This window comes from Somniosus microcephalus, chromosome 2, assembly GCF_052327205.1.
Source record: "Somniosus microcephalus isolate GS21.2 chromosome 2, FLI_Smic_1.0, whole genome shotgun sequence".
NCBI lineage: Eukaryota > Metazoa > Chordata > Chondrichthyes > Squaliformes > Somniosidae > Somniosus > Somniosus microcephalus.
The window spans coordinates 270,162,196-270,187,785 of NC_140988.1; the positions used below are offsets into that span (position 1 = coordinate 270,162,196).

The 25,590-nt window shown below is 44.9% G+C and overlaps 1 protein-coding gene across 1 annotated transcript in view; it reads right to left on the reverse strand.

Moving 5' to 3' along the window:
• Positions 1–25,590, reverse strand: part of LOC147123380 (interleukin-6 receptor subunit beta-like) — a 166,900-nt gene that overhangs the window by 39,487 nt on the left and 101,823 nt on the right. Inside the window, exons 7-9 of the mRNA XM_085971978.1 lie at positions 17,907–18,055; positions 10,767–10,920; positions 10,107–10,189 (exon numbers count right to left, since the gene is read on the reverse strand). Coding sequence (XP_085828104.1) covers positions 10,107–10,189; positions 10,767–10,920; positions 17,907–18,055 — 386 coding nt within the window. The remainder of the gene's footprint in view (positions 1–10,106; positions 10,190–10,766; positions 10,921–17,906; positions 18,056–25,590) is intronic.

Consider the following 25,590-nt stretch of genomic DNA (forward strand, 5'->3'; position numbering starts at 1 on the left):
ACACTAGTTCCCGGTCCGGCAATACCTCAAATTTAAAATTCTCATTCTTGTGTACGAATCCCTCCATGGCCTCGCCCCTCCCTATCTCTGTAACCGCCTCCAGCCCTCCAACCCTCTAAGATAAGAATATACGAAATAGGAGCAGGAATAGGCTATACAGCTCCACAAGCCTGCTCCACCATTCAATAAGATCATGGCTGATCTTCAACCTCAACTCTACTTTCCCGCCCAATCCTCATATCGCTCGATTCCCTTAGAGTCCAAAAATCTATCGATCTCAGCCTTGAATATACTCAACAACTGAGCATCCACAGCCCTCTGGGGTAGGTAATTCCAAAGATTCACAACCCTCTGAGCAAATAAATTTCTCCTCATCTCAGTCCTAAATGGCCGACCCTTATCCTGAGACTGTGAACCCTAGTTCTAGACTCTCCAGCCAAGGGAAGCAGCCTCTCAGCATTTACCCTGCCAAGCCCTCTCGGAACCTTATGGGGGAAAAATTCAGTATCGCCCCGTTTGGGACGCGATTATCGGCCGTGCGCAAAGTTTAGCGCCTGGCGCTAATTATCGCCTCCGACTGCAAACTTGGCTTTTATCGCCCCTGGAGGTGATTGGAGCGCTAAATCAGGCACTTCACACCTGTCTTAAGGCGCAAAGGCCGAGGAGCGAGGCGCTAACTCAGAGCGCTGGCAAAGCTCATGTGATGTCAGTCAGCAATGGAACACAGACACAATGGTGCCGGCCAGTTCTTAAAGGGGAGGGTTGATCTTGCACTCCATCCACATCCTGCTCATTGCAGCCTTGAATCTCGGCCTGGAGAGACCTGTACATCAAATCTGCTGGAAAGAACAATGGAGAGACCCAGGGAAAGAGCTCAGAGTGCAGCCCCCACAGTCTCTTCTAAATCGATACAAGGAAGGGCAAATCAAAATGAACCTGCAAAGTGCTGCTCAGTACCCAAAACTCCTTCACAGAGCGTTGAATCTCTCCAGAGGGCTCTCTCTCTCTCTCAGAATGCGTGGTGCAAAAATGTCACCAACAAAAAAAGGCAGGAAGCGGTCGCCTTTAAGTAGCGCTCCCCCAGTCCCTTCCTGACTGCAAAACGCTCCCCTCAACCTATCGTTGCTAGCGGCAGGCGGTAAGGCAGGGGGCACCACTCAATATCCGGTCTGGGGCGCTACCGGGGCGTTGCACGCTCGATTGACGTCACGATCTACTGGCGCAGGAGATCGTGGTGGTAGTGTTTAGTGCCACCGCAAAGTGTCTCGTTAATTTCGTGAGTGGCGCAAACATTGCCGCACACGGGCGCTAGTTGCTTTGCGCCCCATTAGCGCCCTCTTAAGGCGCTAACGGGAGACATAAACCAACTGAATTTTTCCCCCTATATGTTTAATTGAGACCACCTCTCATTCTTTTTATAGAGAATATAGGCCCATTCTACTCAATCTCTCCTCTTGGGCAACTCTCTCACCCCAGGAATAAATCTACTGAACCTTCGTTGCACCCCCCTCTAAGGCATGTATATCCTTCCTTAGATACGGAGACCAAAACTGTGCACAGTACTCCAGGTGTGGTCTCACCAAAGCCCTGTACAATTGTAGCAAGACTTCCTTACTCTTATACTCCAACCCCCTTGCAATAAAGGCCAACATGCCATTTGCCTTTCTAATTGCTTGCTGTACTTGCATGTTGACTTTCTGTGTTTTGTTAACAAGGACGCTCAAATCCCTCTGAAAACCAACATTTAATAATTTCTCACCAATTAAAAAATATTCTGTTTTTCTATTCTTCCTACCAAAGTGAATAACCTCACATTTCCCCACATTATACTCCATCTGCCACCGTACTGCCCACTCACTTAATCAGTCTATATCCCTTTGCAGACTCTTTGAGGGGAATCTTAACCTGAAAAAATGGGTGGGTTTGGAGCAGGGGGTAGTTAAATTGTTAAAAATCAGAATCCCAACCTGAACCCGCCTCTTCTGGTTTTAATGGAGGCGGGATGGCAGGTGAGACGGGAGTGGGCATCCAACCCGCTGTCAGGAGGCGGGACGTCAATTTAAATATTTTAATGAGGCTGGAAGCCTCTTCTTTAATCTCCATTTTGTTTTAACTCTAACTGGTCAGATTTTACACACTTTATAAAACTCGGCAGTTACAGCAAGGCAAGGACTGCTGCATCCAGGAGGTAAGTGCCTTTACACTAACCTTCCGGATCCAGGGTCCCTGCCTAACCCACCCTCCATGATCGGAGACCACTTCACAGGCCTCCAATTGCCTTCCCTCCTTTCTTGAATAGCGGTGTAACATTTGCTACCTTCCAATCCACTGGGACTGTTCCAGAATCTAGGGAATTTTGGAAGATCACAACCAATGCATCCATTATCTCTGCAACCACCTCTTTTAGAACCCTAGGATGCAGGCCATCAGGTCCAGGGGATTTGTCAGCTTTTAGTCCGATTAATTTCTCCAGTACTCTTTCTTTGCTAATATTAATGACTTTAAGTTCTTCACTCTCATTACACCCTTGGCTCCCCACTCTTTCTGGTATGTTTTTGTGTCTTCTACTGTGAAGACAAATAAAATATTTGTTTAACATCCTTATTCCCCATTGTAATTTCTCCTGTCTCAGCCTCTAAGTGACCCATGTTTACTTTTGCTATTGTTTTCCTTTTTACATACTTGTAGAAGCTCTTACAATTTTTTTAATATTTCTTGCTAGTTTACTCTCATTCTATTTTCTCCTTCTTTATCAATTTTTTTGGTCATCCTTTGTTGGTTTCTAAAGCCAGTGATCTCTGTGTTCTTCCAATTCTGGCCTTTTGTGCATCCCCGATTTCCATTGCCCACCATTGGCGCTCCTGCTGTCACTTCCCTAGGCTCTAAGCTCTGGAATTCCCTCCCTAAACCTCGCCGCTCCTCTGCCTCTTTCTCCTCTTTTGAGACGCTCCTTAAAACCTACCACTTTCACCTGTCCTAATATCTCTTTATGTGACTCGGTGTCAAATTTGGTTTGATAATGTTCCTGTGAAGCACCTTGGGATTTCTTACTACATTAAAGGTGATGTGTAAACACAAGCTGCTGCTGTTGTACATAAAGGGTACTGAAAGCCTTTCTTACTAATGTGCTGTGATTCAACATTTTAAGGATTAATAAAAAAACAAGAAAAAACAGAAAATCCTGGAAGCATTCAGCTCGTCAGGTGCAGCATCTGTGGAGAGAAGTGACAAGTTAACGTTTCAGGCATAACCCTTCACCACAACTGGGAGATATCACAGATGAGCGGTTATAAGAAGGAACAGATCGAGGGAATGGGGGAAACACGTGCACAAGAAAAGAAAATGGCCCAGAAATTCGGGTCGGGGGCTTGCCGCGATATGCACTTACCCGACGCGCCGGCCGTTGAGCTTCAGGGACGCCTGGAATTGCTGTTTTAAAATGTTGACTCCCGGGCAGCGTCTGACGTCACGCCACCCAGGAGTGCAGCCAGCGCGAAGCCTGTAGCGCGCTGTGCAACTGAGACACGCCCCTTGAGGTCTCAGTTTAATAGGACATGCACCCAATGTTTCTCACAAGCTGCTAAGCATTTTTACATGCAAAGCAGCATTTTAAATAGGTTTTTGGTATTTTTATGAAGCTTTTGGTAACTTTTATAAACTTTTAAAAATGTTTACATTATTTTGAAGAATCTGAAGTAGTTTTAAACAGAATTAAAGCAATTTAAAGACTTTTAAAAGCCCTAAAAGAATTTTTTTTATTCCATTTATTTATTTAGCAATGTCGTCGTCATACGTGTCTTCACACTGTTCCCTTTGGGGAACTGTATGAAGTGGTGGAAGGATTTATGGCCGTGATTAACGCTCATTCCGTGACCGTAACCACCTTTGAACCAGCCATTAGGGTGGTTAGTCCTATGGCGGGAGGGTTTTACGGGCTCCCACAAGCTATACAAGGAGGGGGGGCCACCCACACCCACGGACGCAAATATCCCACTGGATGTCAACCCAGAATTTAGAGCCGGAGCTCCGACTCCACTTGCCGGGACTGTCTGGAGCGGGGTTCGAAACCCTACCCCATCTGGTCCAGCGGCGGGGATCCTACCGCTACTCAAAGGCCCAATCCGATTAGCAACGTGAAATGGCTGGAATGAGCACAATTCACGGCATTAAAAGAACTCAGAATTGAACTGGTGATGACCTCAGCAATCTCCTCAACGAGGTGGAGGCGCAGCGCCTGCTCATCATTGGTAATGAGAAGTCAAAGGCGCCGCAAAAAGGACAGATGGTAGCTTGGTCTTTCAAGTGGCAGCATAGGGCTCCAGTCACGGGGAGGGAAAAGGCGCAGGAAACGTATGGGTGTCACCTTTTGCGCGGAGTGGGCCTTTTGCGTAGCGGTAAGCATCCCTGCCGCTGGGCCAGAAGGAGTAGGGTTTCGAACCCCGCTCCAGACAGTCCCGGCAAGTGGAGTCGGAGCTCCAACTATAAATTCTGGGTGGACATCCAGCGGGATACTTGCGTCCGCGGGTGTGGGTGGCCCCCCCCCTCAGATGGGTTGTGGGAGCCCGTAAAACCCTCACGCCATAGGACTAACCACCCTAATGGCTGGTATGAAGATGGTTATGGTCACGGAAGGAGTGTTAACGTGGCCAGAAATCCTTCCACCACTTCATACAGTTCCCGAAAGGGAACAGTGTGAGGATACGTACGACGATGACCTCTTGCGCAATGCACCTCCTTGGACCCTTAGTCGCAAATGCGAGGGGGCAAATCGTGCAATTGTTAAATTTTTCATTTTATTGACATGTAAAATGTTGGCCCAGTAATTCCCTTCCAAACGTGCGAGTACGGTCGGGGTACTTACGCATCTGGCCGGAGGAAATGCCGGTTTTCAGCATGCACAGCGCATGTGGGGAAAACTGGCATTTCCTGTCCTCTGAACGAAGGGGTTCAGAGGCAGAACGCGTGCGACTGGACAGGCAGCGCGTGCGCAGTAAAATTCGCCGCTTTCATTCATGCTTTCAGTGAGGTCAAGTCCTTACAACTTACACATGAAAAAAGCATGAGTACAGTTGCTCCAGAGGCTGCGGAGGAAGATATTTCTTATCGTGGAGCTTCTGAAAGGCAATGTTTTTGTTTGGGAAAGGGAGGAAAGTTATTTTAAGAAATGCTGAGGTAAGTTTTAAAGTTTATTTTTGTTTTTTAAAACGGGTTTTCAGTACTGTAGGTAGAAGGATCAATTGTGGCTATGTGAATTGAATTTGCTGTGTTTATTAAATGTGAAAATGACTCCAACATTTTTAAGAAAGAAACTTTTCATCAGTAATATATTCTTTTAAGTAATTATGTATGTATGTCTGTATATATTCCTTTGCGTGTATGTATATATTCCTTTACTTATGTGTATGAATGTATGTATTTAATTATGACTTTCAGAGAAAGTAACTTATTGGAAAATCATAATTAAAAACATACATTCATACACATAAGTAAAGGAATATAAAACATACATACATATACGTAAAGGAATATATGCGGGCATACATACATAATTACTTATTACTGATGAAAAGTTTCTTTCTTAAAAGTGTTGGAAATGTTACATTACTCATTTTAGAACACTCATTCTCACATTCAATTCACACAGCCACAATTGCTCCTTCTACCTACCGTACTGAAAACCCGTTTAAAAAAAAAAAATTTAACTTTAAAACTTACCTCAGCATTTCTTAAAATAACTTTCCTCCCTTTCCCAAACAAAAATATTGCCTTTCAGAAGCTCCACAATAAAATATATCTTCCTCCGCAGCCTTGGAGCAACTTTACACATGCTTTTTTCAAGTGTAACTTGTAAGGACTTACCCTCACTGAATCCATGAATGAAATCGACGAAGTTCACTGCGCAAGCGCTGCCTGTGCAGTCGCACGCGCTGTGCCTCTGAACCCCTTCGTTCAGAGGACTGGAAATGCCGGTTTTCCCCGCATGCGCTGTGCCTGCTGAACACGGGCATTTCCTCCGGCCAGACGCGTGAGTACCCCGACCGTACTCACGCGTTCAGAGAGGAATTACTAGGCCAATGAGCTGTAAAGTGATTAGATGGAGTAGCGGAGATGATTAAATGACAGAAGTGATAACAGCATAAGACAAAAGGAGGCATAATGGGAGAAATTAGAGAAATAAAAGACATATACAAGACCCAGAAATTGTTTGAAAAGTTAAAGTCGGTTAGCTAAATTGGAAAGGGGGAGGATGACAACTGGAAAGGTGGAGCAGGCTCCAATTATCCCGGAGCCTCGTGGAAGGGAAAGGCAGGTCGATACCAAGGGTGCAGACCACCTCACCGGTGGTGTACCAATGGGGAATCCCCATCCCAAGCACCAAGCCACTCCCTCCCCCATCCACAGCAGCGCTGATACACCCATCCTACTTTACCAGCACCTACTGTCAGAGGAAAAATGGGAGCTGTGGTTAAGGTCTGTAGTTGTTGAAGTCAACAATAAGGCCAGACAGCAACAAAGTGCCTGACATGAATCAACTGAGCAGCCTGTGGGTGGCGCTGTCCAGGGAGAATATAAATACTCGGGCACGGGCCCAGCTTGCGCAGGACATTATTAACAGGAACTAGTGAAGGACACAACTAGATCTCCATGTTGTAAAACAGTTGATTAAAGCTTTGTTTAACGCTTAGACCAAATGCCTAGTAGTTTTCTTACGTCAGTGCCCAGTAGAAAGATAAGGTGCAGTTCCTCAAGTTTACATTGTGCTTCACTGGAACTGTGTGGAAGGCCAAGGACAGAGAGGTCAGAGTGGGAGTGGGATGGTGAATTAAAGTGGTAAATGACAGGGAGCTCAGGATCGTGCTTGCATATAAAATGGAAGTGTTTAACCATGACCACCTAAATTTAAGCATTTTTAGCACTCCTTTTGGGCCAGGATCCAGGCCACTCGATCTTCAGCCTTGCCTCCCAGCCCTCCTGATCACCAACCTCCTCCCAGCCCTCCTGATCACCAACCTCCTCCCAGCCCTCCTGATCACCAACCTCCTCCCAGCCCTCCTGATCACCAACCTCCTCCCAGCCCCCCTGATCGCCAACCTTGGCCCAGCCCTCCTGATCGCCAACCTCCTCCCAGCCCTCCTGATCACCAACCTCCTTCCAGCCCTCCTGATCATCAACCTCCTCCCAGCCCCCCTGATCAACAACCTCCTCCCAGCCCTCCTGATCACCAACCTCCTTCCAGCCCTCCTGATCACCAACCTCCTCCCAGCCCCCCTGATCACCAACCTCCTCCCAGCCCTCCTGATCACCAACCTCCTTCCAGCCCTCCTGATCACCAACCTCCTTCCAGCCCTCCTGATCACCAACCTCCTCCCAGCCCTCCTGATCACCAACCTCCTCCCAGCCCTCCTGGTCACCAACCTCCTTCCAGCCCTCCTGATCACCAACCTCCTCCCAGCCCTCCTGATCACCAACCTCCTCCCAGCCCTCCTGATCACCAACCTCCTTCCAGCCCTCCTGATCACCAACCTCCTTCCAGCCCTCCTGATCACCAACCTCCTCCCAGCCCTCCTGATCACCAACCTCCTCCCAGCCCTCCTGATCACCAACCTCCGCCCAGCCCCACTGATCGCCAACTTTGGCCCAGCCCTCCTGATCACCAACCTCCTCCCAGCCCCCCTGATCACCAACCTCCTCCCAGCCCTCCTGATCACCAACCTCCTTCCAGCCCTCCTGATCACCAACCTCCTCCCAGCCCCCCTGATCACCAACCTCCTCCCAGCCCCCCTGATCACCAACCTCCTCCCAGCCCTCCTGATCGCCAACCTCCTCCCAGCCCTCCTGATCGCCAACCTCCTCCCAGCCCTCCTGATCACCAACCTCCGCCCAGCCCTCCTGATCACCAACCTCCTTCCAGCCCTCCTGATCACCAACCTTGGCCCAGCCCTCCTGATTACCAACCTCCTCCCAGCCCCCCTGATCACCAACCTCCTCCCAGCCCCCCTGATCACCAACCTCCTCCCAGCCCTCCTGATCGCCAACCTCCTCCCAGCCCTCCTGATCGCCAACCTCCTCCCAGCCCTCCTGATCACCAACCTCCGCCCAGCCCTCCTGATCACCAACCTCCTTCCAGCCCTCCTGATCGCCAACCTCCTCCCAGCCCTCCTGATCGCCAACCTCCTCCCAGCCCTCCTGATCACCAACCTCCGCCCAGCCCTCCTGATCGCCAACCTTGGCCCAGCCCTCCTGATCACCAACCTCCTCCCAGCCCTCCTGATTGCTGCCTGGAGCTGATACTCCCTTCCCAGTGCCAGGTACCATCCCCAAGGGTCCCTGGCTGCGGTCTCCTGCTGTTAGTCTTCACTTTGGCTTGCCAACCAGGCTGTCCATTTGGCTGGCTGCCTGGTAGGAGGCAATCCTACAATATGTTAATGATGCCCTGCTATTAAGATCAGTATGGCCTCCACATCCCCAGCCTTGCCGGTTCTTTGGCTGATTTCAGCCTCCCTCACACTCTCCCCAGATCTCTGTTAATATCAGAGCCCTTGTCCCCCAATGTAGAGGAGACTGTATCATGAGCAGTGAAAGCGGTATACTAGTTTGGAAGAATTAGAAGTAAATCACTGACTCACCCGGAAGGAATGTTTGGGGTCCTGGATGGTGATATGGGAGAGATTGAAAGGGCAGGTGTTGCATCTACTATGCTCACATAGGAAGGTGCCAGGGAAGGAGATCAGGTGATAAAGGTGATGGGAGACTGGGCTAGGGTGTCACAGAGGGAACAGTCCCTTTGGATACTGAATGGGGAGGGGAGGGGAAGATGTATTTGATAATACGATCGTATTGGAGGTGACGGAAATGGTGGAGGATGATCTGTCGAATGTGGAGGCTGGTGGGGGAGGGAGGGTGTGGACTGAACGACAGGAAATGGGACGGACTTAATCAAGGACCTTGTCTACCATGGTAGAGAGGAATCCTTGGCTGAAGAAAAAGGAAGACATTTCAGAAGCTCTGGTGTGTAATGTGGCATTGTCAGAGCAAACGCGATAGAGATGGAGAAAGGGAGAAGGGGAGCAAGCCTTTACAAGAAGTAGAGTGGTAGGGCAGAAATTCGGGTCTCCACGGGTGAGTACGCACGGGGTACTCACCCGTAGGCCCAAAGGAAGTGCCGGTTTCCTGCATGCACTGTACATGCACGGGAAACCGGCACTTCCGTTCCCCTGAAAGAAGGGGCTCAGAGTTCGAACGCGTGTGCGGGAGAGGCTGCGCGTGCGCATCGAACTTAGTTTTTTTATTTTTTACAGGTTTTCCCAGGAGGGTAATTCTGCAGAATTTACACATTTAAAAAGCAGGCATAAGGCCTGCTTTTTACAAGGTAAGTGGTGAATAATTAAAATTAAAACATTTTTTCCACAGGTTTATTATTTTTAAATACTTTAAAGAAAGGTAAGTTTATTTTTAGCCCCGTTAGAAAATTAAAAATTTTTCAAAAATTTAAATTATTGTTTAAAATAGTTATTTCATGTAATTTATAGTTTATTTAAAAAATGTGATTTAAAAAAAAAAATTATTTGAAGATTTAGTGATGTTTTGGGGCCGTAGTATTTCTAAGTTTTGATAGCACTTCCTGTCAAACTTATGAATGGAGCATTCCCTGCTCCGATTGGCTCCCCATGGCCCACGTGATCCCAGGGGATGCATCGAACTAACTGCGCCCCTGGGATACGCAAGCACTGCGCGCCAGCAGCTGGAGCAGGCCCAGGATCGGAATTCCACGGGGGCCCACAGCTCAACGGCCGGCGCGCAAGATAAGTGCAGGTCGGGGGCTTGCACCCGCGGAAGCCCCCGACCCGAATTTCTAGGCCTATATCTAAGTAGTTTGGAAATCAGTGAGCTTGTAATAGATGTCAGTGGGCAGCCTATCCCCAGAGATAGAGAAGTTCAGGAAGGGAAGGGAAGAGTCAGAAATGAACCACATAAAGGTAAGAGAGGGCTGGAAATTTGAAGCAAAATTAATGAAATGCTCCATGGGTTAATATCCATTTGTTAGTCCAAATTTCTCTTTTACTTTTGACAATCAATTGGCCATTTTAAAACTGCAAACAAGTTACCTTCCACAGAAGATGCACTTCTCTATTCCCCTGAGAATCAGGATTTTTAATCTGTCTCCAAATGGCTGGTCCTGTTAATGGTACTGGAAACAAAGAGAGGAAGAGAAAAATAAGCAAAAGAACAACTCTATTAAACTTTATTCTGATCAATCCACTTATTCCATGTTTTACTTTAATACAGAAATACAACAAGTCATTCTTTTCATCTCAGACTTTCATTTTTGGATAGTTATTGAGAAATGACATTCACTCACCTTTTTTATTTGATGTTTTCCAAGTTTCTTTTCCACTTATGCAGGATTGTTGTGTTAACAAGCAATCAAACATTGATGCCATTTCAAATGTAAAACGGAAGCCTTGAGTTTAATATGCACAGTGTGGGGACAGACAGAGAAGAAAGGAAATTATGGAAAGGTTTAGAACATAGAAAGAGAAATATTTCTGTTACAATTCAAAACTTTGTACACAAAAGTAAAGGTAATTTTCAGAGTGTAGCAAGGTCAGAGGAGAAAATATGCTTAGAGCTTGATTGGCCAGTGGCAGATTGTTGGGCCCATTGGCAACAAACAACAATCCTATTCCTGTGCTCTGTTTGAAAATTTAGCTTAAAATCCTGAAGTCCCTATTAATATGTGGATTTGTCAAAGTCTTAATACATACTAGCTTCAGAAGTTAATCCAGTTTTCTTTGAACTCCAGTCACTCCAGTATATCTGTTCTTGACCAATGCATCGCACAGCAACTGTATAGTTGGTGAAGGGTCTGAGATTCTTAAGTACAAATGAAGTATTAATCATTTCTTCTTTTTCTGTTACCTAAGAAAATGTAATTGGTACATATAATTTACTATAGATTATTCAAACAGCTGTGTCCAAGCATGCAAAATGTCATATAAATAAGAATAAGTTTTCTGAAAATATATGAGGACCTAGTGTTCAGTGTCTAGTTATTGGGCCAGAAATTAGGATCGGGGGCTTGCCACGCATGCAAGCCCCCGATGTGCACTCACCCAGCGCGCCGACATCTGAAGCCTGGACCTGCTTGGAATTCCTGTCACTGGCCCGGTTCAGATGTCGGCGCGATGTGCTTGCCTGATCCAGCAGCGTAGTTAGTGCGATATGCCGGCTGGGATCAGGTGAGCACTGTGCAGCCAATCAGGGAAGGGGAAACTTCATTCATGAGTTTGATAGTCAGAACTGTCAAACTCATGAAAAGTACGGGCACCCAAAAGACTAGTTTAACTTTAAATAAAAATTTTAAAAACATCCCAATAATTAAATAAACTATAAATAACTTTAAAAAACTATTTTAAACAATTAATCAAATTTTTGCAAAAAATAATTTTTTAAGAAATCGGGTCTAAAATTAAACTTACCTTACTGTAAAGTCCTTAAAAACAATAAAGCTGTGAAAAAAATGTTATAATTTTAAATAATAGACCACTTACCTTCAAGAATCCAGTCCTTACGCCTCCTTTTTATACGTGTAAAAAGTTCAGGCCCTTGCACACGGGCAAACCTGTCAAAAAGAAAGAAGTTCAACGCGTGCGCGCAGAGTCCTGTGCGCACGCGTTGAACCTCTGAACCCCTTGGAGGAAATGTCGGTTTCCCGCGCATGCGCTGTGCATGCTGAAATCCGGCACTTCCAACGGGCCCAAGCGTGAGTACCCCGTCCGTACTCACGCATTGGGACCGGAATTACTGGCCCATTGATATTTGCATTAAATAATTCTGAAGTTCTAACCACTTGCCTAAGCCTATGGAGGGTATATTGCACATTATTCTGAAGATAGCTGTCAAAATATAACACAATAATCCCCTATTGAATACATGAGCCCATAGCCTAGACTCTAACATTGCCAAAGGTGCCATCTTTCAGATGAGCCTGTTCAATGGACATATTATTCAAAGAAGAACAGGGAGTTCTTCCAGTGCCTTGGCCAGGATTCCTTGCTCAACCACCACCCAAAACACTCATTTGCTGTTTGTGGGACCTTGCTGTCTGCAAATTGGCATTTGCCTATATAGCAACAGTGACTGCATTTGAAAAGTAATTCATTGGTTGTGAAGCAGTTTGAAACATCTTGAAGATGTAACAAGGCGCTATATAAATCTATGTACTTTCTTCCTTAAAATATGCTGGCAGTAATTTGGAGCAGCACTCTGTCAATTTAAGGGATGGAACTCAAGGCCTTTATCGGGCTGAAGAAGTAAGTTTTAGAAAGTCTTTGTTCCTCACAAGGAACAGTAGAACAGCATTAAGACGGTAATTGGTCTCTCTCGGATCAATCACCTTGGGTGCTCACCTTTTTTGGGGTGCTCCAGTAGGGCCACAGCGGGACTCACATCTGCTCTGGAGCAGGAGAATGGAACTAGACTTGGTGGCTCATGTGGAGAAAAACACCAGCACAGATTTGATGGGCCAAGTGGCCTGTTTCTGCACTGTAACATTCTAAGTCAATGTCTTCAGGAGAGGAAGGGAGAAAATTGGAAGGAGAATTTTTTTTTTTAATGTAATTGATTTGCAGTTACAAATGGGAGACCACGCAGAGCCAATGGCAGTAATAGAAGAAACATAGAAAAATAGGAGCAGGAGTAGGCCATTCAGCCCTTCGAGCCTGCTCCACCATTCAATATAATCATGACTGATCCTTTATCTCAATACCATATTCCCGCTCTCCCCATACCCCTTGATGCCTTTTGTGTCTAGAAATCTATCTATCTCCTTCTTAAATATATTCAGTGTCTTGACCTCCACAGCCTTCTGTGGTAGAGAATTCCACAGGTTCACCACCCTTGAGTGAAGAAATTTCTCCTCATCTTAGTCCTAAATATCCTACCCCGTATCCTGAGGCTGTGACCCCTCGAGTCCTGCCATCCCAGGAATCAGTCTGGTGAACCTTCGCTGCACTCCCTCTATGGCAAGTATATCCTTTCTTAGGTAAGGAGACCAAACTGCACACAGTACTCCAGGTGTGGTCTCACCAAGGCCCTGTACAACTGTAGTAAAACATCCTTGCTCCTGTACTCAAATCCTCTTGCAATGAAGGCCAACATACCATTTGCCTTCCTAACTGCTTGCTGCACCTGCATGTTTGCTTTCAGTGACTGGTGTACAAGGACACCCAGGTCCCTTTGTACATCAGCATTTCCCAATCTAGCACCATTTAAATAATACTCTACCTTTCTGTTTTTCCGACTGAAGTGGATAATTTCACATTTATCCATGTTATACTGCGTCTGCCATGTATTTGGCCACTCACTTGACTTGTCTAAATCGCCTTGAAGCCTCTTTGCATCCTCCTCACAACTCACAATCCTACCTAGTTTTGTGTCGTCAACAAACTTGGAAATATTACATTTGGTTCCCTCATCCAAATCATTGATATATATTGTGAATAGCTGGGGCCCAAGCACTGATCCCTGCAGTACCCCACTAGTCACCGCCTGCCACCCCGAAAAAGACCCATTTATTCCTACTCTGTGTTTCCTGTCTGTTAACCAATTTTCAATCCATGCCAGTATATTATCCCCAATCCCATGTGCTTTAATTTTGCACACCAACCTCTTATGTGGGACTTTATCAAAGGCCTTCTGAAAATCCAAATACACCACATCCACTGGCTCTCCCTTATCTATTCTACCAGTTACATCCCCAAAAAACTCCAGTAGGTTTGTCAAACACGATTTCCCTTTCATAAATCCATGTTGACTTTGTCTAATCCCATTGCAATTTTCTAAGTGTCCTTTTATTACATCCTTTATAATAGACTCTAGCATTTTCCCCACTACTGATGTTAGGCTAACCGGTCTGTAGTTCCCTGTTTTCTCTCTCCCTCCTTTTTTAAATAGTGGGGTTACATTTGCCACCCTCCAATCTGCAGGAGCTGTTCCATAATCTATAGAATTTTGGAAGATGACAACCAATGAATCCACTATTTCCATGGCTACCTCTTTTAGTACTCTGGGATGCAGATTATCAGGCCCTGGGGATTTATCGGCTTTCAGTCCCATTAATTTCTCCAGCACTATTTTTTTACTAATACTAATTTCCTTTAATTCCTCCTTCTCACTAGGCCCTTGGTTCCCTAGCGTTTCTGGAAAGTTATTTGTGTCCTCTTCCGTGAAGACAGAACCAAAGTATTTGTTTAATTGCTCTGCCATTTACTTGTTCCCCATTATAAATTCTTCCGTTTCTGACTGTAAGGGACCTACGTTTGTCTTCACTAATCTTTTCCTTTTTATATATTTGTAAAAGCTTTTACAATCCGCTTTTATGTTCCTTGCAAGTTTACTCTCACACTATTTTTCCCCTCTTAATCAATCTCTTGGTCCTTTTTTGCTGAACTCTAAACTGCTCCCAGCCCTCAGCCTTGGTCTCCCTGCAGCCATGTCTCCGTAATCGCAAATCATATCCATTTACATCTATTTGCGCTGTTAATTCATCTATCTTATTACGAATGCTTCATGCATTCAGATACAGTGCCTTTAGATTTGTCTTTTTAACATTTTTAGACATCTTAACATTTTTTTGTACTATGGCCCTATTTATCTTATTACCATTTTTTCTTACCTGGACCCTATTTGTTCGTGCACTCCTTTGTTTGCACGCTCTGTCCCTTCCTGATGCAATCTGGTTATCCTTACCCCAATCACTTTCCTGCACTAACTCCTTGGGCTGGATTTTCCTAAGCCCCTGGAGTCGCGTTGGAGGCGTGCGGGCGATAAAAATCGGAGATCCGGGGGTCCCGACCCCATCCCACCTCCAACCCGCCTCCATGTCAATTTCATAGGAGTCGGGTTGCCGACAAGTGCTGGAACCTGACTCCCAGAGGCGGGAAGGGATTAAAGGCAATTAAACTGCCTGTTAACAGGTAGTTAACAGGTAGTTTTTTGCCTATTCGCGATTTTTATTGCTGGTTTGTGGGCTTCCCAACAGCTCCAAACCACGAAAAGTTTTCGAGGCGGTACGTGGGTCTGAGGTCTTGGAGGGGTCGAGATGCCCAGTGTTCAGGTGAGTGAGGGGTGCAGGAGTGCAAAGGTAAGTGTTTTGCAAGTGTTTAAAGTGTTTAAATAAGTTTAACTTACTTTTACTTACCTTTACAGGAGTCCTGCATTCCGGTGTCGGGAGTCGGCTGCAAGAACCACAGAAGCTCCGATTTTTTTTTTAAAAACAGCTTCTTGGTTTCTGCAGCAAAATGATTTTAAAGTTATCCTGAGAAAGGACTGAGGCTGAATTAGCAGTTTTTCAGTGCTTGACAGCTTCAAACAGCTGTTAAACACTGATATTTCATCTGCCAAAAGCTTTTGACAGATGAAATGTCAATCTCTGACGTCACCTGTTGCCGGGTGGCCCTTAATTGGCCTGCTGAGCCCACAGGGCGGGCTCAACAAGGTCAATCAGAGGAAAATCCAGTGGGTTGGCCACATCTCCATGGAGGCGGGACAACAAGCCCGAATGTGGGTTTCCCACCTCCAACCCGCCCCGTAGCAAAATCCAGCCCCTTGTCTTTTCTCTTTAGCATTCTACATTTCTCTCCACCAGGACTCTCCCCCCTCCGCCGCCCCCCCCCAGCTTATTTAGTTTAAAGCCCGATCTACCTCCCAAGTTATTCGATTTGCTAGAACTCTGGTCCCAGCATGGTTTAGATGTAGTCCGTCCCAACGGAACAGCTCTCTCTTTCCCCAGTACTAGTGCCAGTGCCCCACGAATCGAAACCCACTTCTCCCACACCAATCTTTGAGCCACACATTCATCTCCCTGATCCTATTGACCCTATGCCAATTTGCTCATGGCTCCAGTAATAATCCAGAGATTATGACCTTTGTGGTTCTGCTTTTTAATTTAGTCCCTAGCTGCTCAAACTCTCTCAGCAGAACCTCTTTCTCAGTCCTACCTATGTCGTTGGTACCAACGTGGACCACGACAACTGGATCCTCCCCCTCCCACTCCAAGTTCTTCTCCAGCCCAGAGGAGATGTCCTTTACCCTGGCACATAGCCTTCGGGACTCACACTCCTGGCTGCAGAGAACAGTGTCTATCCCCCTAACTATACTGTCACCTACTACAACCACCTTCCTTTTTACTCCCCCCACTTGAACAGCTTCCTGTACCATGGTGCCGTGGTCAGTTTGCTCGTCCTCCCCATAGTCCCCGCACTGGTCCATAAGGGTTGCAAGAACCTCGAATCTATTGGACAAGTGCAGGGACTGAGGCTCCTGCAATACTACCTCCTGGATCCCCGTACCTGCCTCACTCGCAGTCACACCCTCCTGTCCCTGACTACTTGTTAATTCTAAAGTATTTAATCTAAGGGGTGTGGCTGCCTCCTGGAGCAAAAGGTCCAGGTAACTTTCTCCCTCCCTGATGTCTCGCAATGTCTGCAGCTCGGACTCCAGCTCCTCAACTCGGAGCCGAAGTTCCTCGAGCTGCAGACACTTACCGCAAATGTAGTCGCCCTGGACAAAAATGTCCACAAGCTCCCACATAGTGCAGCAGCATCTCCTGTTCTCCCATTATTTTATTTGTTTAATTAATTAGTTTAGTGTTAATCAAATTATTCACCTCATTTAGTTTATTAAATTAATTAAATTAAGTTTAGTTTTTAAAATTTAGCTATATGTTATATGTTAACTTAAAACTTAGCCCACAGACACTATCTTAACAATTAGCCCACAGTCACCACCAATCACTTACCTGCCTTACCTGTAACGTCACATTGCCATTTTCTCTTGTTGATGCAGGTCTGTTGCTGCTTTTATCCCGCTATAAGGCTGCCCATTGAAGGCGTTAGCATATTATTGCTTGCTTGAGCACTTGGATTTGCCTTGTATGGAACAACCACTACTATGCTAAACCCCAAACACATGAACATCTTCTTGTTCATTGTTGTAGCATCAGTGTGCAATCTAATATGGTAGAATAACTTGCTCTGTTTGCTATAACAGTAGTTACAATAGTAGTTTACAATCAGTGGTGCCTCCACAGACAGGTGTTTTACTATACATTCTGTTACTTTTACTTTCAGAGATGATCTGGCTTCTGGCTGTAATGCCATTGTAGGAATCTACGTACTCCTAGCAAAAAATACTGAACTCGGAGAGGTTCAACAGAAAAGGTTTAATTGTTGAGGCCGCATGCTGAACACAAAATGGAGTCAGAGACTACACAAAGTACGACTGCCTTTAATCAGTGCACAGCTTCGACTGCTCCTCCCCCGCTCTGGGCTTAACTATGTTGCAGATCGAGTTTCTTAAAGGTGTGATCCTTCTTAAAGGCATGACGCCTGATTTATAGTCTACGGACCGGAAAGCGGATTGTGTCCTTTCTGTGATCGGGAAGCCACACCATAAATGAGCAAATCTGGAACTTGCGTTCCAGTTCAAAGTGCTAAAGTGTTGCTCTTAACAAGCTTCTCTCCAGACACTCAATGAGCAGAAAGGTGCTTCAAGTGAGCACTTACAGCATTCCATTTTCATCACTGCTTCTTAACATTCTAGGTTAGATTATTAAAAAATAATCATGCATTTTAGGATGGTAAATAAGATCAGATCTAACAATCGCCTAATGCCTTATAATCCTTGGGTGTAGAAGGGAGTCTTTCAATTGCACTCTTAATGTGAAGGCAAATACCATCTACTGTTGTCACTAACAAGTTGCAAAGTTTTAAACTATCAATTACATACTAATATTACATAGAATATTGCATAGAATTTACAGCACAGAGGCACAAAAGTTGCATGTTACTTCAAAAAGTTACTTCAAAAAAAGTAGTTTACAATTGATTAAAGTGGTTGTGTACCTGAATCCATTTGCGTGTACCAACCATTTGGTATTGGATGTTATAGCGTAACTCAAATTTTAGTGTCAGCTCAGTAGGTTTGTGCCAGGTTACAAGCAAAGACCTCTCTTGACCCAGGATAGTTACATTCTGAGGAGGAGCCATTTTCCCTGCATTGAAGAATATACCAGTCATCAGTCAAATTAACCTGCACTTATTACAGCTTCAAAAATGAAATGATAATAAGATTACTTCACCCTGGGCCAAATCAGCCGTAATTAAATGGCATTATTCCAGGATACAATGACTAATTTAGCACAATTCAACAAGGGACAACAAAGTCAACTAACCCTAATAGGGTGATCACTGCTACAACATCACTATATTCATAGAATCATAGATTAATATATCTCACGATGTGGGCGTTGCTGGCAATGCTGGAATTTATTGCCCCTCCCTAGTTGCCCTTGAGAAGTTGGTGGTTCTTCTTGAACTGCTGCAGTCCATGTGGTGAAGGTACTCCCACAGAGCTGTTAGGGAGGGAGTTCCAAAGTTTTAACCCAGCGACGATAAAAGAATAGCTATTTATATCCAAGTCGGGATGGTGTGTGACTTGGAGGGGGTGGTGTTCCTATGCGCCTGCTGCCCTTGTCCTTCTAGGTGGTGGAGATCGCGGGTCTGAGAGTTTAATTTACTTCACATTTAACAAGAACAACTTGCATTTATATAGCACCTTTAACATAGTAAAATGTCCCAAGGCACTTCACAGGAGCGTTTGCAAACAAAATTTGACACCAAGACATATAAGAAGATATTAGGACAGATGACCAAAAGCTTGGTCAAAAAGGTAGATTATAAGGAGCGTCTTACAGGAGGAGAGAGAGGTAGAGAGGCGGAGAGGTTCAAGGAGGAAATTCCAGGGCTTAGGGCCTAGGCAGCTGAAGGTATGCTGCCAATAGTGGAGCTATTAAAATCGGGGATGCGCAAGAGGCCAGAATTAGAGGAGCGCAGAGGTTGTAGGGCTGCAGAGATAGGGAGGGGCGAGGCCATGGAGGGATTAGGCTATATCACTATTTTCATTGAGATGCCAGTTAAGGCGAATCAAACAAATTGTTGTACACACTCACGACAATATTCAGTTGTTTCAAACTACATTTTACAATTAACAGTTTAAAATTTAAGAGAACTACATTTAATTTTAACTGCCACTTATTTTGAACAACAGGATGTGCATGTATCCTTTAGTGCAAATACTCAAATCCCCAGTGCTAGCTTTTTTTGCTGAACCAGTGTATGTAATTTACCATATATTCTATATTCTGCATATTTAAAGCTTTGATTAAAGAAGTATGTACAGTACATTGAGAGAGTGTGGGTACGCATCAGAGTGAGTTTCTAATCTCTGCCTGAGGAAGTTAGACAGTTTCACCCGAGGAAAAAAGAGAATTTATGGCAAGATACCCAGGGAGGTACTTGTGTTGCCATGATTGGCTGGTTCTGACCAGCACTGCGTAATATCTGTTATAGGTATAGGCCCCGATATTTACTGGGCTGGGATTTAAAAGCGGAGCCGAGGAGTTCTGGTTGAGAAACTCAGATGTCCGAGTTTCCCTGAAGGCTGTGGAGTTTTAAATCCATGGAGTGCATGTTATTTTTTTAACAGGTTCACCAACCGGAAGCCAGCCTGATTGACAGGCATGGCTCCCTGTTGGGCGGGGAATGCTCCAGAAGAGGTTGCAGGTAGGTTTCCTGCTTCTCAGGGTAGAGAACGCGGAGGGGTGGGTACACCGTGGTTTGGAGGGTCAGGGTGATCGCAGGGGGTTGGAAAGAGATCGGAGGCAGAGATGAGGGGTCAAGGGAGTCGGTGATTGTGAGGGAGTTGGTGACCAGGGCAGGCGGGTCGGTGATTGCCGAGAGTGGGTGAAGGGGTCCAATCATGGGGGTCTGATTGCGGGGGGGGTTCGATCACGGGAGGTGGCAGCAGTTGGTGATCGCAGAGGGATCCATCGCGGGGGGGGGGGGCAGTGTCCGATCGTGTGAAGTGGAAATAGGTTTGCATGGGGCATGAGCAGTGCTGGATAAGCACTTACCTCTTCCATGCAGCAGTCCTCGCCTCCGTTTAGCTGTCAGGTTTCCCAAGGCCAGGGGAACTCGGCTGGCCAGCATTAAAGTTGGGAGAGAGATAAAATCTGAAGCGCGCAACCTCATTAAAATATTTAAATGAGCCACCCGCATCCTGGCAGTGGGTTGTTCGCCCGCCCCCGTCCCATCTCCATTAAAACCAGAGTGGTCGGGATCGAGGTGGGTTGGGTTTGGGTCGGGTGGGAAGTTAAAATGCAAAAAAACTCAAACCCAAACCCAACCCACCTCGATCCTGACCACTCCATTTCTGGGAGTTAAAATTCCCCCATAATCTCTTTATTATATCCCGGCTAAATGCAACTTAATACATTATTTACCTTTGCTGCAGTGAAGCACTGAGTTGATCATTTTATGGATTTACCCCTAGACCTCTTTCTTTATTTCGATTCATGGGACACTGGCATCAGTACTGGGGAAAGAGGGAGCTGTTCTGTTGGGATGGGCTCCACTTAAACCGGGCTGGGACCAGTGTCCTGGTGAATCAAATAACTAGGGAGGTAGATAGGGCTTTAAACTAATGAAGGTGGGGGGAGCAGGTTGGGGGGGTGCTGGGAGGATCCAGGAAAGGGTAAATTCAAAAGCAGTAAGAGAAATGTCAAGGCTGTAGACCAGCGTAGTGATTTGGGTAAAGATAAGCAGAGTGGGTCAGGAAGGGACAGAGAGATTGATAAAGGTACTAGGGCATCAGTGACTAAAGTTACATCAGGGAAAAATAGAAAAAAGTTAAAGCTTAAGGTACTATATCTGAATGCATGAAGCATTCGCAACAAAATAAATGAATTAATAGCACAGATAGAAATAAATGGATTTGATTTAATAGGCATTACAGAGACATGGTTGCAGAGTGACCAAGGTTGGGAACTAAATATTCCAGGATATTTGACTTTTAGAACAGACAGACAGAATGGAGAAGAGCGGGGGGGGGGGGGTAGCCCTGATAATAAAGGAGGGGATAAAGACAGTAGAGAGAAAGAATCTTGGCTCGGAAAAACAAAATGTAGAATCAGTTTGGGTGGCGCTAAGAAACAATAAGGGGCAGGAAACACAAGTGGGAGCAGTTTATAGGCCCCCTAACAATAGTTGTAGAGTCGGGCAGAGTATAAATCAGGAAATTAGAGATGTATGTAACAGGGGTAATACGGTAATCATAGGGGATTTTAACTTTCCTATAGACTGGGCAAACCAAATTTGCAGAAATAGTGCAGAGGAAGAGTTCATGGAATGCATTCAAGATAGTTTTCTAGATCAGTATGTTGAGGAACCTACTGGGGAATTGGCTGTTTTAGATCTAGTATTCTGCAATAAGACAGGGTTAATAATAACCTTGTAGTAAAGGAGCCTCTGGGGAGCAGTGATCATAATATGATAGAAATTTATGTTGTGTTTGAGAATGATTTAGTTAAGTTTGAAACTAGGGTCCTAAATCTGAACAAAGCAAACTACATAGGTATGAGAGGCAAGTTAGCTAAGGTAGGTTGGTGTAATGATCAGTAAGCTGTCATTCTGGAATGGTACACTAGGTGGTGCTATATGTATATAAGAGTGGGCTACCCACGATGCACCAGGCTACCCACAAGGCAGCAGTCAAGATGGAGGCCTCTACAGACACTGTACCTAGTCCACATGTGCTCAATAAAGTGTCTAGCAAAAGCTAGCTGTTCTTAATAAAAACGACTAGTTATTAATGAACATAACATGGTACCAGGATTGGTAAGATCTGCTGAATATTGTGCAATGCGACATGGAGAATTTGAAGCCACCAGAACGTTTGAAACTCACAGGAAATGTCGCTACAATTGGCCGACTTTTAAACAACAATTCGAACTCTACATTGCTGCCATCCGGTACGGTATGAAGCCAGACGCAAGGAAAATAGCGTTGCTGCTCACGGTTGCAGGCCCACAGGCGATAGAGGTATTTAATACATTTGTATTTAATCCAGAGGAGAACAGAGAAAAATTAGACGATGTGCTAAAGAAGTTTGATACACATTGTTCTCCCAAAAAGAATGAAACCTATGAGAGGTACATCTTCCGTTCTCGGACACAGCAGCAAAATGAGACTTTTGATAGCTTTTTGACTGATCTGAAACTGAAAGCACAGACATGTCATTTCTCTGAGCTGAAAGCATCCATGATTCGTGACCAGATTGTGTTTGGTATTCATGATAAAAAAGTCAGGGAATGTCTGTTGAGAGAAACCGAACTAACATTGGAAATTGCTGTGAAAATATGCCAAGCTAGCGAGCTAGCTCAAAAGCATGCCAAGACTTTCAGTGAAATCAATGATGATGCGATTGCAGTAAGTGCTGCTGTCGGTGCTGTGTCCTACAAGGGGAAGAAACATGGGCAGAACAGAAGTGAAAAGCAATCGGAGGAAGGAATTTTTAATTGTAAACGCTGTGGTTACAAACACCAGTTAAAACAATGTCCAGCATTTGGAAAAATGTGCACAAAATGTCATGGAAAGAATCACTTTGCCAAACAATACTTTTCAAAAGTAAAAACTAAGAAAGGGCAACGAGTTAATGTAATTGAGGACACTGATTTAAGTGAGACATGTTTTGTAGGAATGGTGTCATGTGACAATATCAAAAAGGATACAGAAAATGTGCAGCCCTCAGGAATAAACAAAGCTGAACATAAAGTTAATGCAGTAAAAGAGGACAAATGGATGATCCCACTGCAGGTAAATGGAGCATTAGTTACCTTGAAACTAGACACTGGGGCAAAAGCAAACTTAATCAGTATGAGTGACATTAACAAAAGAAAAGCCCAAAATACAGAAAAAGTCAGTACTACTGAAGGACTATAATGGACAGAAAATAGATAGCTTAGGTGTATGTAGACTTAAAGTGACAGTCAAAGACAAAGTGCATCACCTCATGTTTTCTGTTGTGGCTGAAGGACTTGATTCACTACTGGGTGACAAAGCTTGTGAGGACTTAGAACTGGTCAAGAGAGTCTACCGTATAAACTGTGCCATAAGCAGACCAGATGACTCTGTGGATTCTGTAGTGAATAATTTCCAGGATGTGTTCAAAGGATTTGGAGTTCTACCATTCACTTACAAGATCCAGCTAAAGGAGGATGCTGAGCCAGTGGTACATGCTCCATGAAGAGTTCCAGCACCCCTGCGTGACCGGCTCAAGAATGAACTGGACAGAATGACCACACTAGGAGTCATCAGGAAAGTCGAAGAGCCAACAGACTGGGTTAACTCCATGGTATGTGTAAAGAAAAAGAACAATGATCTAAGAATATGCATGGATCCAAAGGACTTAAATGCAAACATAAAACGTGAACACTACCAGATTCCCAAGCGAGAAGAAATCACCAGTGAAATGTCAGGTGCCAGATACTTTACAAAGCTCGATGCCTCACAAGGATTTTGGCAACTAAAACTGGATGAAGAGAGCACCAAATACTGTACCTTCAATACACCATTTGGCAGGTATTGTTTCCTCAGAATGCCTTTCGGGATAATATCTGCATCTGAAATCTTTCATAGAGCGATGGAACACATAATTGAAGGTCTGGAAGGAGTTCGGGTCTATGTTGATGACATCATCATCTGGGGCTCCACATTGAAAGAACACAATGAGAGACTAACTAAAGTGCTACAGAGCATACGCCGGAATGGACTGAAGCTCAACAAAGCCAAGTGTCAGTTTGGCGTCCAGGAAGTCACTTTCCTAGGAGATAATCTATCTGGTAAAGGAATAGAGCCAGATATAGAAAAAGTAAACGCCATACTCAAAATGCCCCGACCCACTGACAAAAAAGGAGTGCTACACATCATGGGGATGATAAACTTCATTGGAAAGTTCATTCCTAACTTGTCAGCCAAGACAGCCTGTCTGCGAGACCTGCTACGTAAAACAAATGAGTTCGCATGGACAGAAAGGCATGAACAAGAGTGGATAAACCTCAAAACAGTGCTGACAACCACACCTGTACTCACCTTCTTTGACCCAACAAAAAGAATCAAAGTGTCAACGGATGCATCAAAAGATGGCCTAGGTGCGGTCTTGCTACAAGCAGAGGGTGAAGATTGGAAGCCTGTTGCCTATGCCTCCAGGTCTATGACTGATACTGAGTGTCGATACGCCCAGATTGAAAAGGAATGTCTAAGCTTGGTAGTTGGACTAGAAAAGTTTCATGGCTACATATATGGACTTCCCACCTTCACAGTTGAGACAAACCACAGCCCACTGGTTGCCATCATAAAAAAGAACCTGAATGAGATGTCTCCAAGGATTCAATGACTCATGATGAAGCTGCAAAGATATGACTTTGAACTGATCTACACACCAGGCAAATACATAGTGTTAGCAGATGCACTATCCCGAGCACCCACAATGAGCCATGGGAGCTCTACTGAAGAAAACGTGGATGTTCATGTGAGTATGGTCACTGCTGCGCTGCCCGTGTCAGACACAAAATCAAAGCAAATAGCAGAAGAAAAAGTAAAAGATACAGTATTACAAACAGTAATAGAGAACATTCATCATGGTTGGCCAAAAGGTTCCTGTCCAAAATATTTTCACATAAGGTCAGAATTGAGTGTCGCAAGTGGACTATTACTAAAACAGAACAGAATAGTCATTCCACAGGCTCTACGTCAAGACATGCTCAAAAGGATTCATGAGGGACACCTCGGAATTGAAAAATGCAAAAGGAGAGCAAGAGACACTGTTTATTGGCCTGGCATAAATAAGGACATTGAGAACATGATAGGCAAATGTGAGACATGTCAGAAACACCAAAACAAACAAGCAAAGGAACCAATTATAGTAGCTGACATACCAACAGCACCATGGCAAAAGGTTGGTATGGACCTTTTTCATTTAAATGGTAAAGACTATCTAATAGTGATTGACTACTATTCTAACTATCCTGAGATGGCGCTGCTCTCAAGCACCACAGCAAGTAGTGTCATAATGCATGTGAAATCCATCTTCGCCAGACATGGAATTCCCAGGATGGCCGTTAGCGACAATGGTCCGTGCTTCAACTGTAAGGAGTGGCAACAGTTTGCAGCACATTATGACTTTCAACACATCACATCCAGTCCTTTGTATGCTCAGTCGAATGGTAAGGCAGAGGAAGGTGTTCAAGTTCTCAAGCAGCTACTGAAGAAAGTGACCGAAAGCAAGTCTGATCCTTATCTCGCCCTGCTGAGCTACCGAGCCTCACCTTTAGACTCTGGTTCTTCACCTGCTGAACTCCTAATGGGTCGCAAGTTGCGTACCACGCTACTCTGCTGTGCAAAAGAAAAGCAGAGTAAGGAACTGAGACAGAGACTTCAACTGTTAAAGCTGAAACAGAAATCATACTATGACAAGTCATCCAAAACTCTGAAACCATTGATAAGGGATGATGTTGTCAGGATTGAGGATCCAGATGCATGGAACAGGAAAGCTACAGTTCTTGAGAAAGTAGGACCAAGGTCATACACTGTTAGAACTGAGGAAGGACAGATTCTCAGGAGGAACCGCCGTTCCCTCCTAAAAACACAAGAGACTATCAAAGTGCAAATCGATGACAATGCCGCAACTGAA